The sequence below is a fragment of the Mercenaria mercenaria genome, chromosome 1 (assembly GCF_021730395.1).
Source record: "Mercenaria mercenaria strain notata chromosome 1, MADL_Memer_1, whole genome shotgun sequence".
Lineage (NCBI taxonomy): Eukaryota > Metazoa > Mollusca > Bivalvia > Venerida > Veneridae > Mercenaria > Mercenaria mercenaria.
Window position 1 is genome coordinate 119,388,436 of NC_069361.1, and position 19,735 is coordinate 119,408,170.

Below are 19,735 nucleotides of genomic sequence, written 5' to 3' on the forward strand. Positions count from 1 at the left end.
TGCAAAGACTTAAGCATGTTAAGTGAACAGTTAAAAAACAAGATATCTAACATGACTTTTTCATACTGTTGAAAACATAAATCCATATCATCATTAGTTGCCGAGACAACTGAAGACAAATAAATTTTCAAATGAATCCTTTCAGTAGTTACTGAGATATATCCATCTGAAGTAATAATGCACATACATTTGTATTTTGTCTATGTTCAAAGGCAGGTAATTCAGGAAAGCAGTAACTGACCTGGGCAAACTGTATGTCAAAACTTCATAACAGTGGAAGTAGTTTGCGCCACACGATTATTTAATAGTGTAAAAATCAGTAAAGGGCTATAACAGTGCAAAGACTTAAGTGACCGAGAAAAAAATAGGTCACATATATCTACACTTCATAGTGATCATGTGCATGAAGTTTCATTGCAATGCCTTCAAAAGAGTGGAAGAAGTTCGTGCCACAAGAAAATGCAGACAGACCAACCGACCTACCAACCCACTAACCAACCAACTGACTGTGACTCCAACATTGTATATATTCCCCAAACTTCATTTGCATAGGTATAAAAACTGGATTTATTTGTTTGTGTTCGGTTTTCAACCGTCTCACAGCCATATTTCAGTCATAAACAGACAGGCAGTTTACCTTTTTTTGTGGTGTAACATTGTAACTGACAGTCAGAGTCATGTATAGGCTCCTTGGTTTCTTACAAGTACATGCCAACTCCCTGAACAAGAGCTGTCCGTAAGACAGCGCGCACGACTTTTCTCAGTGCTTGACTCTGAATAAGAGCGTTGCCAGTAAAAACATTCTAATTTAAAAAGGGACATAACTCTGTCAAAATTCAAATCAGAGTTATGGGAACTGTGTCTCCTGGTGTAGACTTTGATAGTAAATGATTATTTTGAGTTTCAAGTCAAAAGCTTTAATAGTAACAGAGATATTTGACTTTGAACAAAAAATTCTAAGTTAAAAAGGGGCATATTTCTGTCAAAATTCAAAAAGAGTCATGCATATTGTTTCTCCTGGTGTAGACGTTGATGGTAAGTAAGTATTTTAAGTTTCAAGTCAAAAGCTGTGATAGTAACAGAGATATTTGACTTCATCAAAAACTTTAACCAAAAATTCTAAGTTAAAAAGGGGCGTAATTCTGTCAAAATTCAAACCAGAGTTATGGGAATTGTATCTCTTGGTGCAGACTTTGATTGTCTATAACTATTTTGAGTTTACAGTCAAAAGCTTTAATAGTAACAGAGATATTTGACTTTATCAAAAATTTTAAAAACAATTCTAAGTTAAAAAGGAGCATAATTCTGTCAACATTCAAATCAGAGTTATGGACATTGTTGCTTCTGGTGTAGACTTTAATGGTAAATAAGTATTTTAAGTTTCAAGTCAAAAGCTTTGATAGTAACAGAGATATTTGACTTCATCTAAAACTTTAACCAAATATTCTAAGTTAAAAAGGGGCATAATTCTGTCAAAATTCAATCAGAGATACGGGGATTGTTTCTCCTGGTGTAGACTTTGATAGTAAATAACTATTTTAAGTTTCAAGTCAATAGCTTTGATAGTAACAGAGATATTTGACTTTATCAAAAACTTAAACCAACGCCGACGCCGGGGTGAGTGCAATAGCTCTACTTTTTCTTCGAAATGTCGAGCTAAAAATGGCAGGAAGTTGTCGCTACCAGGACTTAAATCCATGACCCTCCGCACCTGAATCTACCAAGCTAGCCAGGCATCTATGAGCAGTTTACCTTGATTTTCATAAATAATATGCAACAGAAACTATTAAAACCTCCTTCAATTAACAAATATTCGTAATTACCTGAAGATTGTCTTCTGGTAGTCTGTCAAACTCTTTATGAACTTTAATGTTATGTCCGAGAAAGCCCGCTAATGTATCTAATTCATTTTCCTTCAGATTAATCATCTGTGAAATTACTGTAATAATAATATAAAACAAAGACAAATCAGAAGTTTGCTCTGTCCTACAGGAAGGTTCGGAATAAAAAAAAAAGTACATTTTACAGTCTAACATAAAACAAAGACAAATCGGAAGTTTGTTTTGACCTACAGGAAGGTTCTAAATAATGAAAGCATAGTTTCTGGTGATACAAAGTATCTACACACACCAAGTTTTTGTGAGGACCTGGTTACGTATTATAATAAGCACAAAAAATCTAAAATTAATACATGTATTAAATTGTATGTATCTTATTACTGCTTTGTTTACTTTGTTCTGTTTCTTGAAAAGTAAATATCTTTTTTATTTGTACTTTTGGTGGCAACTGATTCAATATATCAATCACGTATGGTTTTTGAAGTTATTTAAATACCATCAGTTGTAGGGTATGCCCCTTTAAGCACAAAAAGCTAATATAAATACATGTATTAAACATTATGTATCTTATTACTGCTTTGTTTGCTTTGTTCTGTTTCTTGAATAGTGTCCTCAGCAGTGTTGTTGACACTGATTTCACCATCAGGATCCATTTCTTCAGTTACTTCTACCTTATCGTCCTCTACAGGTTTTTCCTGACCTGCAAGAAGGTTCGGAATAAAAAAGTATATTTTCTGGTGGTCTTACATATAACAAAGACAAATCAGAAGTTTGTTCTGTCCTACAGGAAGGTTCGGAATAAAAAAAAGTACATTTTCTGGTGATACAAAATATCTACACACACCAAGTCTTTGTTTATTTGTTTGGTGTTTAAAGGCGGCCTGTTACCCAACGCGTCTCCTGGGTTTCTTACCAGTACACGCCAACTCCTTGCTAGTAACACGCAACTATCCCACTTGAAACAGTAGTGGGTTGCAAAAACTCCTTAGGGAGTTTTAACAACCAAGGCTCGAACCTCGGAACCTAAGCCCATGGCTCTACCAATTGATCTACGTCTCATGAAGTCTTTGTGAGGACCTGACTATTTTTTGATTATTTATCTCTTCTTTAAGAAAACAATCTTACTTATAACAAAGACAAATCAGAAGTTTGCTTTGACCTACAGGAAGATTCTGAATAATGAAAGCATAGTTTCTGGTATCTACACACACCAAGTCTTTGTGAGGACCTGGTTACTTAAGCACAAAAAATCTAATATAAATACATGTATTAAATTGTATGTTTCTTATTACTGCTTTGTTTACTTTGTTCTGTTTCTTGAATAGTGTCCTCAGCTGTGTTGTTGACACTGCTTTCACCACCGGCATCTATTTCTGTTGTTTTTCATCCTTCTCCACAGGGTCTTGTAAAGAAATGCAAAGAATTTTAGTGTATATCTCATTTAAGGTGACATCACACAGCTGTAATTTTATGGACAATGAACAACAGACACAATAAGAAAGTCCTTGTTTCTTAAAAAAAAAATTCAGTAGTGATACAAAGGCATTACTCATGATAATATATGGAAAATCCTCAGGTATGTCCATTGACGCTATTGTTCATCAGTGCTCATGAAATTTCAGCTATGTGGCAAAGCCTTAAGAAGGTGGTTTAATTACGCATAATAACACTCTTTACTGCAAGAAACAATCATTGTAGCCACTTGCATTAATCCTTTAGTTACAACCAAAATATATTTTCTGTGGCTGACAATAGTCTCAAATGTAGAATGCAAAATGTTTCTGTGACATCTCCTGCTTCTTTCAGAGTTTTATTTATTTAAGTGTGTCTCACTCAACCAGTTTCAGCGGCTGATTCAGAGAATGTTTAGCCAAACTTGTTAAAAATATACTAACACCACTGGAACATTAACACCTCCAGACACTTTTTTCATTTTTTTGATACAGTACGTTTTCGAGTCAAAAATGGCAAATTTGTAATTCTCCCCATGGATCTTAATGCAAAAGACATTACGTCGCTTTTCCAAACTGCAGTACCCACAATGACGTTCATGGGGGACGGACGTCAATAGCATCACTGTAAACGACAGCGATTTTTCCATAGAGAAATAAAATTGTACCGGTATAAGAAAACTAGCCAAATGTTGAAAAAAGCTTAAAATTCCAGAGGGTCACTTTTTTATAGATTATCAAACCACTTTTATTTTACCAATAAAGCCAATCATTTCGTCAGTTCAGTTAAAGGTTGATGTAAACCTCTTAGATGAGAGAAACTATAGTCTAGTATTAACTTAGTCCTTCACTATGTAACATCCTACATGTATAACACCCATCTACCATTTGCGTAAATGTGACACTTGTAACAAATCTACTTAACATGTTGTACACATGCCAACTAAAACCATAGAATATCTGTTACAGATTACTGATGAAAGGAGAGATGCCATCCCCATTAGCCATGAAATACACAAGGGATATTACCATGACTTCATCATAGTACAAGTCCACAAATTGTTACCAGGTCCTCAATATGTTTTGCATCTTAAAGATATGTTTGATTGAAGATTCAGATATGCTACATATGACCAAAAGTGATTCATCCCTCTGCACTCTCATAATTTCAGCCAAAAATAAGTTCACAACAGACTAAGAGTCAACCTTCAAATACAACTACCACACTCGCGTATTTTGATGTTCTTTATTCATATAATTCAAATCCTTAATTACTTTATTCTGGTAAACTGAAATTCTTTTGTCTTCCAAGTATGTCTGATTAAATATAACCGTGAGTCAATTTCATTCCCTCCATTAAGTTCCTTTACTTAACTGTTCAATGCTAGTAAAAATCTACATTGTGAAAGAATCTGTACAAAAGTAATTGATTTAATTAACATGATCTACTACAGTCAATAAATTAACTAAATTTAAGCTTTTGCTGATGAACATCAGTTATGATTCCAAGACATTTTTCTTGTTTTTTAAAGTGGGATAGTTGGAATTAGGCCATGTCACAGTTTTTGATGAAACTTTGAGAACTTAAAATGTTCATAATTTCAAAGTCCAAGAGCAGTGAAAGCACCAAAAATAAATGTGCAATTCACTCAGCTGGACTAGATCCAAATTCATTTATCATGATTTGAACTGTAACAAGTGAACATATTTATGGTTTATTATTCAATGAAGAAATTATTTATATCTATGTAATTGCAATATATAAATGTAAACTATTGAACTATGTTCAACATATATGTATATTAACAAATGTACTCACTTATATTTTATTTTTTAAAATATAAAATACCTCCCTTTATTAGTGACCAACTTAAAAAGGGAGGTAATTTAGTGATTCAAATAGCTGTAGAAGTAATATTTTCTACTGTAATCTAGCAAACTAAAATAACTTTGTCATTTTTATATTATATTTACTTTAAAAAGGTAACAAATACAGAAAAATGATAATTAAACTGATTCAAAAGTAACTGTCCCCCTATCATATAGGTATTTCATTAACCGGTAAGTTACTATTGCCATAGCAGGCTTCTGAAAATACAGACAAAATAAGTTGTATGTGAAAATAAATCGAATTGCAGGAATACAGAAGTGATTTAAAATTACCTATAGTAAGAGGTCATGTCATCTACTTTTCCGGTCCCTCTTATATATAGCTAAAACAAGGTAATGTCTGAACTACTTTGAAAAAGTTCAAACAAAACAGAAACAGCTTTTGAACTGTAACTAGTGAACAATCTACTTTGCAATTTCTGGCATTTCAAAGTCAGAACTCCAGACTAGGATTAGAACAAGTCACTGAAGTATTGCAAGTATTACAGAAGTACCTGATTTACTGATTTAGGGACAGGAGTGTTTTAACAAATATAATTTTACTATTTTTGTTGCAATAGCACTCAAAATATTTGTCCATTTGAAAAAGACTTATTCCATGATGTAAAAGGTCCTTATTTTCCTCCATTCACAAGCCAAGTTGGAAATTTCTTGAGTGGTACTCCCAGAAATTTGGAAATATATTGTGTTATCACCAGATCCGAATAAGTTTACTATTTCTGTTGCCACTGCAAAGGAGGTTCCACGATGATTTGTCTAATGCTCAAGTGAGCTAACAAACAGAACTTCAACAACATACCTGGACATGTATAAACATGTTTTCTAGGAGCATTTCTCTACAATAAAGCATAGTATACAAACTTGTGAGATAGGGTTTCAAGCAGTAACCGTTGTCCTTCTTTTGTTGTGTAAGCTAAACACAAATGTATACAGCAGAGTATAGTTACTTGCAGGAAGGTCAGTAGAAGTGCTCTGGCATAGCAAAATCACTTGTCAACCCTTCTCTTTTTAAATGTTTCAAGTACACAGGTCTCAACCATAAAACAAATTCTTTCATAATCTTAATGCATTTTAAAATACCACCAAAATATTCTGTAAATGTTTGCATACAGTATTCTCACTGTCTATTATAGTTTGTTCAGAATGACGACCTTGAGGATATTTTTCAAACATGTTTTTATTATCGTCTGAATTAAGACACCAGGTATAGAGCAAACATCGACATCTTAAGCGATCATTCGCGTTCAGATATTGTCTACTATTACAACAAATAACACAACATTTCACTGGTTGCCTCAGTATATGCACAGGTGTCCATGTATAAAGTTTGTCCAATGAACTACGTTGTAACAACCAATGTGATTTTCATTAAGGAAGGACCACAGTCCAGTTATCGACACCCTGTAATACCTATTACCACGAAAATTCAGCAAACTATACCAGTAATTTGCTCCACAGTTACTAGCCACATACCAACTGACAAATTATTGTTGAGGAAAATATCTGCAAACTGCAATGTCACAACTCTCCCATTTCAGCCAAGGCCTGTGTATCTGGCACTTGGCATGTTAACAATTACCATTATTTTTAACTTCTCCTTAGCAGGCATGCTTTCATTTTGTGCATGCGTACCCAAAGTATTGTTCACTGCTGGGCTTTTCCTGTCTTTTTCAGTAACGTAATATTTAGGTAACTTTGAATTAGTTTAATTAGTTTAAACTTATTTATTTAACATCTCTTGTAGAGCCAAGTTCTTGTAACTTATATTAACTACTCTTGATGACCGCTTCCTGGAGTTCTGATCAGTACTTGCACCAAAAGATGGGCTTGTGGAGGTCACAGTCAAATTCCGCTGATTCGAACCCACAAACTCTGGATGATGAGTCCGACCTTGACCTCATCTGAAAGGGCTTGACCCAAGATACCTAAACAGACAGACAGGCAGACAGACAGAGGGGATGCATAAAATCTACATGTGCTAAAATCACAGACATTCAACTCATGTTTTCTAGCACCAAGTTAATTAGCAACTGGTTAATAGTACGTTCAAAAGTAGTTCATTCTGTTTAAAAATGAACTGTTACATACCCTTTGCCAGAAGGCGGTTGCAATCTGACTAAAGTACATATCCTATTATCCTACGCATAGGATCTGACAACGAGCTATTGATAGCCTCGTTCTGACGACCCTTCCGCTAGCTAATCAAAAGCTAACTTACAACATTCTGCAAGCTTTAAAAAGCCTTGGTTTTTGATATCTACAATTTTTATGTCGAAAGATGTCAGATAGCCGGTTAGCTCAGTCGGTAGGGCACTTGCTCTGTAAGCGAGAGGCCCCGGGTTCGAGCCCTGGATTGACTGCAAAGTTTTCTTACTCTGACATTCGAACAAGTTGTCCTATTGGTTCAAATAAAAATAGATTTGCGAAAATAAAAATAGCAATATTGGAAATCCAAAATATACAGAAGACGACTTTGAATGGGTCGTTCTCAGATCTTCGTTTAGAAGATCAAGTACTTTAGTCAGATTGAAGGCTGTTGTGTCTTTATAGTCATACCGAAGTTCATCACCCTTGTACACGTCTTTTAGTGCATAAATTGCTAATTTTGATCCTGTAAGACTGAGTTTGACTTTGCAGTTAGGCCTTCGATGATCGTCATTTATCATCCGGCCATAACCAGATGAGTGTGTTGCATCAATGCTGAAAACACAGGCTTCATATTTAGCAACAAAGAAAATTGCATGACATCATCTGGTATTCATCCCAGAATTTTTCTGTGAAATCTTAGTGTGTGACTGTAGAGACACTGAATAAACACAAAATAACTAGCCAAATTTAAACCTCTGAACTACCCTTATTTTTAAATTGTCTGTTTGGATGGCAGCCTCAACTGCAAGAAACATCAAATGGTAAAGTGTTGGTAAATTTCTCTAGTCTTGTGACACCTGCACTCTAAAATTACAATATGTGCACATCAATTAAGATATGAAATCATGTGCAGTTAAAATGGAGAACTGTACACAGTCTATACAATACACTGTAAAGGGAAGGAAATAAACACAAGAAATATTAAATGGGGCATCAATCTGCCGAGGTTCCAAATGGAGTTGTAGAAGTTGATTTTCCTTATGTAGATGGAGAAGATTTTTCATTGTCACTGCCTTCAATAGTGATTGATATACTGGATTTTAACAAAACCTAAAATAAAAGAAAATTCTGTAACAATCATTTTCATGTTTGTAAACAATGCTAGGATGCTAGCTGTTCTTCAGAAGTTGTTTAACCACTTGCGTTGATGGCCAGACAGCCAGTGGGCAATCACAACACGTCATCCTAGTGCAAAAACATAATAACTGCCTATATAAACAATATACAGTTATCACATTTTGCCACTGAGGTTTTAGTTCATCATTAATGCTGAATAATAGAATATACAAATGATACCTTTGAAACAGATTAGGTTAATGTCAATTTACTTACCAGAACTGTTTTCCTTCATGATGGAAGAAAAAAAGAAAGCTTCCTCTTTTCAATAGTGTCCAAGGCAAACACACCGGAACCTACACAGATGATAGAACTGAATTATATAAATTTAAAGGTGTCCTATCTGACATGTGAAGGACATAATCTGCTGTAACATGGATGGTTTTAGCATAGCGTGGCTCATTTTCCAGGCAAATAATCAACAGACTGAAAGCAACCTTCTGAGCAGGCCGTTATAAAGGTCATACAATAATCAGCTGTAGCACAGTTTTTTTCCACTCAGGTTGTTTGGGGTTTAACGCCGTATTAACAGTCAGAGTCATTTAACGGCAGCCTGATACCTATCGTGTCTCCTGGGTCTTTTTACCAGTACACGCCAACTCCTTGCATGCTAGTAACAGTCAACTACCCCACTTGAAAAAGTGGTGGGTGGCGAAAAACGCCACAGGGAGTTGTCGCCACCCGTGCTCAAACCCGCGACCCTCAAAACGTGGGTCCATGGCTAGTCGGGAAGCTTTTTTCACACAGCATGGCTCAGTTTCTGTACAGATCATCTACAATTTGCAGGATTAAAGATATGTCAACATCTAAACTCCAATATCATTTTGAATCATCATCATCATTTTCAGCCAAATGTGTCAAAAATATGCTTGTCATTGAGTGCAAATCAAAAACAATGAAGACATTGATAGTAAGAAATTTATTTTAAGTTTTAAGTGAATATCTCTAAGTAATAATTATAATAAAATTAAACTCAAGTGTAGACTGGTGCAAAAAAAAAATAACTGGAACTTACTTTGGATAGACTAAAAGACATGTGGACCAGCACAGAACCCTTCACAAAAATATTTAAGTAAAATATATGCATAATTAGAACCGTTAAAATTCAAATCACTTGTTACGGCGATTGTTTTATCTGATGTGAATACTGATGCTAAATAACTACAGTAAGATTATTAGTATTTCCAAATCACTCACCTATGTAACTGTCAATAAACTTCTCTTCTAGAATTCCTTTTTCTTCTGCCGACACACAATCAGCGTTCTCCTTCCCTTTTCTTGCTCTCATCTTCACGTTTAAAATACTGCAAAAATAAAATCATGTTTACATGCAAACACCAATCAGTGATATAAATCAAGTAGATGCATCTGTGAAACACACATGACACAGACAAGATGCTTTCAAGTCTAAGGCCATAAAACTCTGCAATGCCTAGCATTTGGTCATCAGTCCAAATTTCATATCTGCATCTCTGTTTTAAATTTATATTTTTAGAGACAGTGGTTTTGAAATGACCTTGACCAGAAACATCACCTCATTGCACTCAAGCTTTTACGTAGTCAGCTCATTTGTATCTCTTACCATTTTAAAGTGCTTTTTTCAGTGACAGTGACCTTGACCAGAAACTTACTAACTTTATAGTCATCAGCCTTAATTTCAGATCTGTACCTCTTTTTAAAGTTCTAGTTTTAGTAATATTGACCTTGACCAGATACATTGCTCTAAAAACAATATTGGTCATGTACTATTGTAGTCAATTTTTGAAGACCAATTATCCAACAAGTGGGCCATGATGGCCCTATATCGTTCACCTGAGTTCATCCTGGATCTATATTGCAAAATAAATCCTATATAAGTCTATCTGAAAATTGTAACCCCCACCCAGTTGGGGCCTTCTTTCATCCCAGGGGCATAATTAGAACAATCTTGGTAGAGGACCAGTAGGCAGTGCAAATATCAAAGGCCTAGGCCTTGTGGTTACAGATAAGAAGATTTTATACAGTTTTTTTTCTATATAAGTCTATGTGAAACTTGTGATCCCCTGGTTGTGGCCTCTTTTCACCCCAAGGGCATAATATGAACACTCTTAGTAGAAGACTACAAGGCAATGCTACATACCAAATATAAAAGGTCTTGAAATTGTGGTTTCAGAGAAGAAGATTTTGTAAGTTTTTTTCCTATATAAGGCTATGTAAAGCTTGTGTACCCCGGGGCGGGGCCATTTTTTACCCCGAGGGACATAATTTGAACAATCTTGGTAGAGGACCACTAGGCAATGCTGCATACCAAATATTACAGGCCTAGGCCTTGTGGTTTCAGAGAAAACGATTTTAAAGATTTTTTCCTATGCAAGTCTATGAAAACTTGTGAATCCCGGTAACCCAGGGGCAAAATTTGAACATTCTTGGTAGAGGATCACTAGGCAATGCTGCATACCAAATATCAAAGGTCTAGGCCTTGTGGTTTCAGAGAAGAAGATTTTGTATTTTTTTTTCCTATATAAGGCTATGTAAAGCTTGTGTACCCCGGGGCGGGGCCATTTCTTTATCCCGAGAGACATAATTTGAACAATCTTGGTAGAGGACCACTAGGCAATGCTGCATACCAAATATCACAGCCTAGGCCTTGTGGTTTCAGAGAAAACGATTTTAAAGTTTTTTTCCTATGCAAGTCTATGAAAACTTGTGAACCCCGGTAACCCAGGGGCATAATTTGAACACTCTTGGTAGAGGATCACTAGGCAATGCTGCATACCAAATATCAAAGGCCTAGGCCTTGTAGTTTAAGAGAAGAAGATTTTTAAAATTTCTTCCTATATAAGTCTATGTAAAATTTATGACCCCCGGGGCCGTTCCATTTTTTTTACCCCAAGGACATAGTTTCAGAGAAGATTTTTAAAGATTTTTTCCTATATAAGCCTATGTAAAACTTGTGACCCCCGGGGGGTGGCCAGTTTTGACCCCAGGGGCTTCATGTGAACAATTTTGGTAGAGAACCACCAGTCAATGCTGCATACCAAATGTCAAAGGCCTAGACCTTGTAGTTTAAGAGAAGAAGATTTTTAAAATTTCTTCCTATATAAGTCTATGTAAAATTTATGACCCCCGGGGCCGTTCCATTTTTTTTACCCCAAGGACATAGTTTGAGCAAACTTGGTAGAGGCCCACTAGGCAATGCTACATACCAATTATCAATGGCCTAGTCGTTGTGGTTTCAGAGGAGAAGATTTTTAAAGTTTGTTCCTATATAAGTCCATGTAAAAGTTGTGACCCCCCGGGCGGGGCCATTTTTGATCCCAGGGACATAGTTTGAACAATCTTGGTAAATACAACTAGGCAATGCTTCATACCAAATATCAAAGGACTAGGCTTGTGGCTTCAGAGAAGTTTTTTTTTTATTTTTCCTTTTGGTTGCCAGCAGTTGCCATGGCAACCAGAGTTCCGCATGGAATTCCATTATTTGAATAACTTTGGTAGAGGTCCCCCCCAGGATCATTTCTGTGAAGTTTCTTTAAATTTGGCCCAGTGGTTTAGGAGGAGTTGTCGTTTAAAGAAATTGTTGACGAACGGATGCACGGACGGACGACGGACATTGACCGATCACAATAGTTCACCTTGAGCCTTCGGCTCAGGTGAACTAAAAATTAATTAGACTGTTGGTCATACATTGTATGGATCAGCAATTATTGAGCAGAAACATTTTTAGAAGTTTAGGTCACTGTGACCCTGACATTTGACCACTGACCTTTACTTTCGTTTTTTAATCAAGCCTGTTCAATATTTGGCCACCTCCGAAATTTTGTCTATCCGGATATTGGTACAGTTTTTAAGAATCACGGACATCTGTGGTCGAAATTTTGGTTGTATATTTTGTAAAATAATTTAAGAAAATGTCGTAAATTTAATAAATTTCTTATCTTCACATGATTTAAATGTGTAAATTCAGTTTAAATAAGAATCTGTGTTTTTATTTTTAATACCGACCAATAAAAGCCTGTTGAACAAGCAGGAGATTATGGGCATCTACTGAACCTGACACATTCATACCACTAAATCAATCCCGAAAAAAGAGCCGGACAATTTGGGCCGACGTTTCTGAGGTCTCCGTCGGACCTTACGAAAATTCATTGGCAATGTCCGACTGTCTGACATATTTCGCCATACCTGCAACATTGGCTATTATTTTGTCTTGGCCAGTGTGAGCCCTGCATGCCATTGCTCTATGTGTATATACATGTAGATCTGACAGGCAAAGATTCATGATTGGAGACAGGAATATGACACAGGGTAGTCCGGTTCTGATACCCTAGCTCTTGTTGAATAGACACCCTGGTAACAAGCTTAGTGTAAAGCACTGATACACTGTAAGGAAGCCATATTTCTTGGAAAGTAGAGCGATTTCAGGTGTTTTGGCCATCTAAACATGCATATACATCAATGTTTTGCATCATCAAAAATAGAATAAGCACACACAAAATGATGATGCCATGGTCGACCGATGACACTGACTGAAGACACCTGAAACTGGTCTACTAAGCCTTTAGATGGGTGGGAGACACTTAAAGCATCTCAGAAATTTCCAGTTCCCAGACCAAGATTTGTGACGACATATCGTACAAAAGATTTCGTTCAACGTTTACCGTCTGCATGTATACATAATATGGTGGAAATATTTGACATTATCACATATCGTGACTGTAAAACAAATCGGGCCTTAAATATTGCCAAATCATGTGTAGTGTTATAGTCCACTGGATATTTTCTGACAAGCACCCGATTTTTGTTGGGTATATAGAAGTTATACTTACATTTTAAATATTTGCTTGTTCCTCAATACTCTTTCCGCAGCAGTAGGTAAATGACCGGGCTACCAGATTAAAATAATAAATTTGCAGATTTCTGAAACCCTGTAAATGTACTTATGTCCAATGATTGAATATACACATAAATATATAAGTGCACTCTATATCCGCATGTCACACAATGTAAGTTTGTAAATAAAATCCTCATGATTCCATAATCATTTCTAAAACATCCTGAAATTGTTCTGTGGTTGTTTTTAGGCACTCAACACAAACGTATCTCCATGAATATGCGGCATCTGTTCTATCGTCCAAGTACACATGAACATGACGCGTTGTTTTACAACAAAATAAACAAACAATGTTAATTGCGCGTGGATTATTCATTGTTCTGGTGATCCAATTTCATGTATTTCATACCAGTGTAACAGGAGAAAACTCCGAGCTGGAATTGAACTCGGAGCCTTGAGATCTCCAAGTGGACACTCTACCACGTCGCCATAAAAGCTAGCTGATAGGCAAGGGAGTAGAAGTGCCGTGTTATACCTCTACTACACCAGTCAAGTCAGATACGGTAGAAATAACAGTAATCTGCTCCGTGTACAAATATGTCCCTAACGATATGGTACAATGTACCGCACTGGTCACACAAATATGTTCTGTTGGTATTAAATTGATAAAACACGTCAAAGTTTACACAGCCTCTGCATGTATATACCCAACAAAAATCGGGTGCTTACATGTCAGAAAATATCCAATGGACTATAACATGATGTCTAGACATGATTTGGCAATATTTAAGGCCTGATATTTTTTAACAGCCCCCAACCCCCACCACCCCCTCCCACCCACCCTCACCGCCCCCACCGGACCAAGCACCGCGCCAAATACCTGTGGATGAGACCTGACTTTACAGGAGAAACGTCAAAATATAAAATGGGTTAAGTCAGGTCTTATTTATGGGACTACCTCTGATATATCAATCTTTTCAAAGTGAAAGTAATATATATGCCGTAAAAATAACAGATGACGTCATAGCATGCACAGTGGGTAAGAAATAAACACTGACGAAAACAGGACGGTGACGAATTCGGGACGAACAACGATATCATATATGGTGAAGTTTATGTTTACTTACACAAATGTAATAGGCAGGACCACCTGAAAGTCCTTCGGGCCACCATGGAAAGAAAGTTAGTGTCGAGCCCTGGTAATTTGAATGTTCTGCATAAATCTCATACGTTTTTCGTCATTCGACACAGAAAGTTAAAAAAGCTGGGCCAGGCGTCTAAAGTGGGGTCCATACACCCATACACAAAGTGTATGCAAACAGCCACTTACAGTTTTATAGAAGTATTTTTGATGAAAAACTTGTTTATCTTGTAACATTAGAACACAAATGATCCACGACTCCGCCCTTTTGAATGATACAAGATACCCATTGTCATATATATGAATACAGGTCAGGTGTTCTTTTTTTCTTCTGTCCTCATAAAAGAACCTAACATTTCTAAATCTTGTTGAGATAACACAAATATTGACGGACCTTTCGAATAACACTCACTGGACGCCATTGTCTAACGAGATTTTAAGTACATTACGCATACCATTATTCAAACATAATTTAAACTTATAGAGCACGTGTCTGCTGAAATTTGTGAATAACCCAGTTTGTGTACAGTATCTGAGGGTGACAAGTTCGTACCGGTCGGAAAAAAATGCGTTTAGATCTAAGATTAGTAGTCATAAAAAACATGTAACAATAAATGTGCAAACATTCGAGAACTTCAGAAACACAAGCTTATCTTACCAATTTTCAGAGGACATCTACCACCATTTTGGTTCTAAGTTTAGACTCTAGTAAATTACGGTATCCGGTCTAATACCGGAATTGTGTTAAACAGTGTCTCTATGTTTGGTTATGGACTAACTTGAGGTAAAATGATATAATTGGCCAATAAAGTAGTACCTACCTCTAATTTTGAAACTATTTATTTGCATATATCCGGTGCGTCCACAGCTGATAGACTGACCGGCGAAACTGTAGTCCATTTTTTAACACCTTACCATTCGGATTACTCCGGGCATATACACCTGGTAGCTGTCTTGCAACGAAAAAATGCGAGAATTCCGACTGGCTAGAATTTGCATATTCATTAGCTTATGCACACAAGATTTTAGGGGCAAATAATAACCGATAATAAAAATGTGTAACATCTGTGTCTTAACAGACTTGATATTGCCTCTTTATGAGGACTTAAGTTTTTTTGCATTATCAAGAAGAGGTCCTCAAGAAGACTCCATACCGTAAAAAATAACTAGAGGACCCGTGTGTAAGTCCTCGAAGCAGAGGAGGGTTCTCGCACCGTTGGTGTGTGTACAATAATCAAGCCTCACAACGTCTGCTATACAAACGCACGCACACGCACACGCACACCCCCCCCCCCCCCCCCCCCACACACAAAACACAGATCTAACAGACAAAGACAGACATAATGTCAAGAATGTAAACCAACACAGTGGAACATCGCCCTAAATACACACATGTATACACAGACGAAAAAGCAGTATAAAACCATAAAGTTGTGCACCGCTCAGGTACGACCGGAGGCCAAAAAAATATGGCGAGCACAATAACGCACTCAAATAATGTTAATATACATAAGTTAACGTTAGTTGACAAATATTTTCATTGTGTCGAAAGTTTTATCTCATGTTCTTTTTTTCAAGACATAGACCATTTATGACCTTATTTAATAAAAACGAAATCATGTCGAGATCGATATTTTTAAACAATTAAAAATTATCAAGAGATTAACTAATCTGTGCTTACATAGACTGTTTAAATATAACCTCTAAAACATGTTTCAATGGCAATTGATTTAGTCACACTCCAACCGCAATGACAGCACAATTTTGTGAAAATTAGCTCATTCTGAATTACCACCTTGTTTAGAATTAATCACATGGATAATCGAAAGGTGCTTGGGCGAACGAATGTATTTCTAGTTTGTTTACGTGCTTTCCCCGAACTATCGATAATTTGTAATTGTGTTTTCCAAATGATTACTAAAATACTTCTTTGACTAATCTTGTTATTAATTTCGGATAGACATATTTCAAAACCTCACTGGGTGTAATCAAATGTCGTTTTTCAAACATACTGATAGCTATTCATTATTGTAACTCAAAATTTATTTCACACTGTTATCATCCCTCTGATAGGTTGGATAGCCTGCATGTTTAATGTCAATCTCTGACAACTGCGTCACGAAGTAGACTCTTTGGATCTTCGGTTAGAGCATTTGGACTTGCACCTGAACGACCTGGGTTTGAATCCCGCAATATTTTGGATTTTTCGTCATACAGATGCTATGCTCTTTGATTTATTACGGTTAGATACACATTGAATATGTAAGTTCAAAAATGTTATTTGCAGGTAGTATTTCTACAGAATATATTTTTCTGATATTAAACTGATACTGTCACACATTTATTCATAGGTTGATGACATTTTGAAATCTAAGAAGAAAAATCGATATACTAACTTTATTCTAATCTATTTTCAGAGTTGTAACATATCACAAAGGGAATTCAATCTGTATAAAATAAGACAAAACATGTACCTTTTACCTCCAGACTATGAGATTGACAAAATGGACAACAACATGCTGTATGAAATATATTGGAAGTAAGTTTAGAAATAAAGTTTTTAGCTAGTATAACAAAAGCAAGTAAACGGTCAGAATGTCTGCCGGCTATGATTATTACGAGAATAATTCATGTATATATTTCATATTAAATCACAATCAGAAACACGTAAACAATAACAGTTTGTTTATTGGTTGGTTTGTTATTTAAGAAATACAGTTTTGAAAAGGCACACCAAGGCATAACGTGATATAACTCCCGTTTAAAGCTGATTTTAAGTTAAAAGTTATTTAAGGACGTAACAATGTTAGACATTCTTTACTGCGTAAATTTCTATTTAGAGACGTATTTTTACGTTTGCGTATTCGTTTGTAAATGACACAAAATCCGTCAACCTTCAATCATATCAGCAGAATCCCATAGTCAAAGTTGTTTGTAGGTTTTATGTATATTTTCACTGTAAAAATTATATACTGAATCATTGCGACCTTCTATTTTCAACGAAATCAAATATACGCTACACATATTCTTTCCACAAATATACTACTGTTGCACCGACTTTCGGAGATCTTTATCATATGTCGGCAGCGTTTATGATAAACAAAATACCATCATATATCGGCAGCGTTTATTATGAACAAAATACTGAAGTAGTTGATAGCTATACCCGATCAGCATTTTTAAGCTGTGTGGACTGAAGTATATAAGGTTTCTGGTGTATTTGCAAAAGGAAACAACTCAAATGGGCAGAACAAGGACTAGACCCCAATCCTCTTGGTAGCAAAGCAAATGCTGTACATATATAAACAGAGTCTAATGTTTCAACAGTAAAATAGGAAACCAACACTGGAATGTTTTACACTTATACACAGATAAATGCGGTCACCAATTGGCCTACAACTGAGACCATTGTTTAAGGAAACAGAAGCAACTGGGACACTTTCATTCTTTTAAACCAATTGGCTAAGAATAATATGTTTCACCGTATATACTGATTTGTTGTCAACTACCTTTAAACAAAAAATCCATCAAGCGGGGCAATATACGCCCGAAGAGTTACATAAGAAGATGGGAGCAAACTTTAAAGAACTTGACTGCTTAACCCCAAAAGACAAAGGGAAAAAATTCCAAAAAAAATCTAAGTCCACGAAAAAAGTCCTTACCAGGTACACCATGTTGTGCCAAAGAAAAGTGTTCTCGTTTTTCCCCTACAGCCAATAATAAGAAAGTTTCAAAATAAGCTATTTATAGTAAGTAAAAGGGACGTAATTCAAAAAAATATTGTAAGTGAACAAAAAGAGATCTACTAAACACATGCAACTGAGACAATTAATTGTTGATAAAGATATTTTCAAAGTTTATATCAAATCAAATCATAAATGAAGCGGTCATAATTCTGGAACCCATGATGGGATCTGGCCATTTTTTGAAAGGAACCAAGATATTATGCCAATATAAGTTGTGTGCAAGTTTGATTAGCGTTGATTGAAAAATGTGGTTTCTATCGTGATCATTAGCCAAAAATAGCAACTTTTGGCCCTTTTAAGTATTAACTTGCTAGTAACTTGGGGTTAATTTGAACATTATAACATTCAAATCTTGAACTATCATTTTATCAATAAAAACGTGTTTCCTCACTGTGAAATTCTAAAACAAGTATGTTTTCTGATATAAGCAACCGTATCTAAGGCTTCAGACATTGATCCATTAACAACAGAATATGCTGTCATGTAACTTTCTTAGCAAACAGCCAACACACGGTTCCCTATACATATTGGGAAAAGGGACGAAAGTTTTTTTTTACCTCAATCAAACAGTTTCAGAGAAAATGTCATTTGAAGTAAAGTGTGGCAGACAGACGATGAGTGAACACCATAACTCACATGCAAGCATTTTGTGATCGGGTGAGCTACATGTAAAAGTCTTAACTGATGTCCCATGGTATGCATTGCAAATGAATTACAGACCATTTTTTTGGACAAATGATCAACTATATAAATTAGAAATATTTGTTTTCTTTCATTTATCGTAGAAATGATTTGTCATTACCATACAATTCTTATGCTTATAAATTTTCAAAAGTTGTTAATAATCAGATGCTTTCAAAGACATAGCGTTAATGTCAAAATATTTTGTCTTGATCATATAAGTTAGACAGACTGCCTTGTTTATCTCACCTTCAGTAGGTAGCTAACTTTTTATCAACACAAACAATGATGGTTTTGTCTATCTTAACCGAGACCTCAGTTCCTTCAATACTGGTACAAGTAGCTGCCTCATTTCATCTACAAAGAAGACTCAGTCCTTTAATCAAAGTATTGAACGTTCTAGAAAACCTAGTCTGTTAAAAGAACACTTGGAAACAAATATTTATCTAGAGCTTTCACTGAAGCTGATAAATACCCCACTTCACCGTCTTGATAAACTCTGAAATATGATCCTAAAAATAAAGAAAACAAGAGAGTCATAATGGCCCTATATCGCTCACCAGAGCACCATTGCTGATCAAGTTTTGACATAAATAACATAGGCATACACACTAAATGTAATAAGGACAAAAATATTCTCTAGTAACAACATTCAAAACTAATCTCATTAGATGCTGCTGAAGTATATTCATTTACATAAAATAAAGGAAGGTAATTTGTCATATATATAGTCAAAAGTTTTTTACCCTGGTTGTCCAAGGGCATCTTATAGCATAAATGACATTTCAAATCTGTATCTTCATTGGTTACTGAGATACATCTATTCTAATTTGAAACAAGCAACTTCAATGAATTGGTATACCCCGCCGAAAGGGTTTGTGGTGAGGAATGGCAAAAAAATATACCCGGCA

The 19,735-nt window shown here is 35.7% G+C and overlaps 1 protein-coding gene across 2 annotated transcripts in view; it reads left to right on the forward strand.

Annotated features, from left to right (window-relative positions):
- The window catches only part of LOC128547967 (probable methyltransferase-like protein 24), a 101,960-nt gene that overhangs the window by 17,212 nt on the left and 65,013 nt on the right, over positions 1-19,735 (forward strand). For both annotated transcript variants that reach the window (XM_053522001.1, XM_053521997.1), the window contains exon 2: positions 16,815-16,936. In XM_053522001.1, coding sequence (XP_053377976.1) covers positions 16,815-16,936 — 122 coding nt within the window. The remainder of the gene's footprint in view (positions 1-16,814; positions 16,937-19,735) is intronic.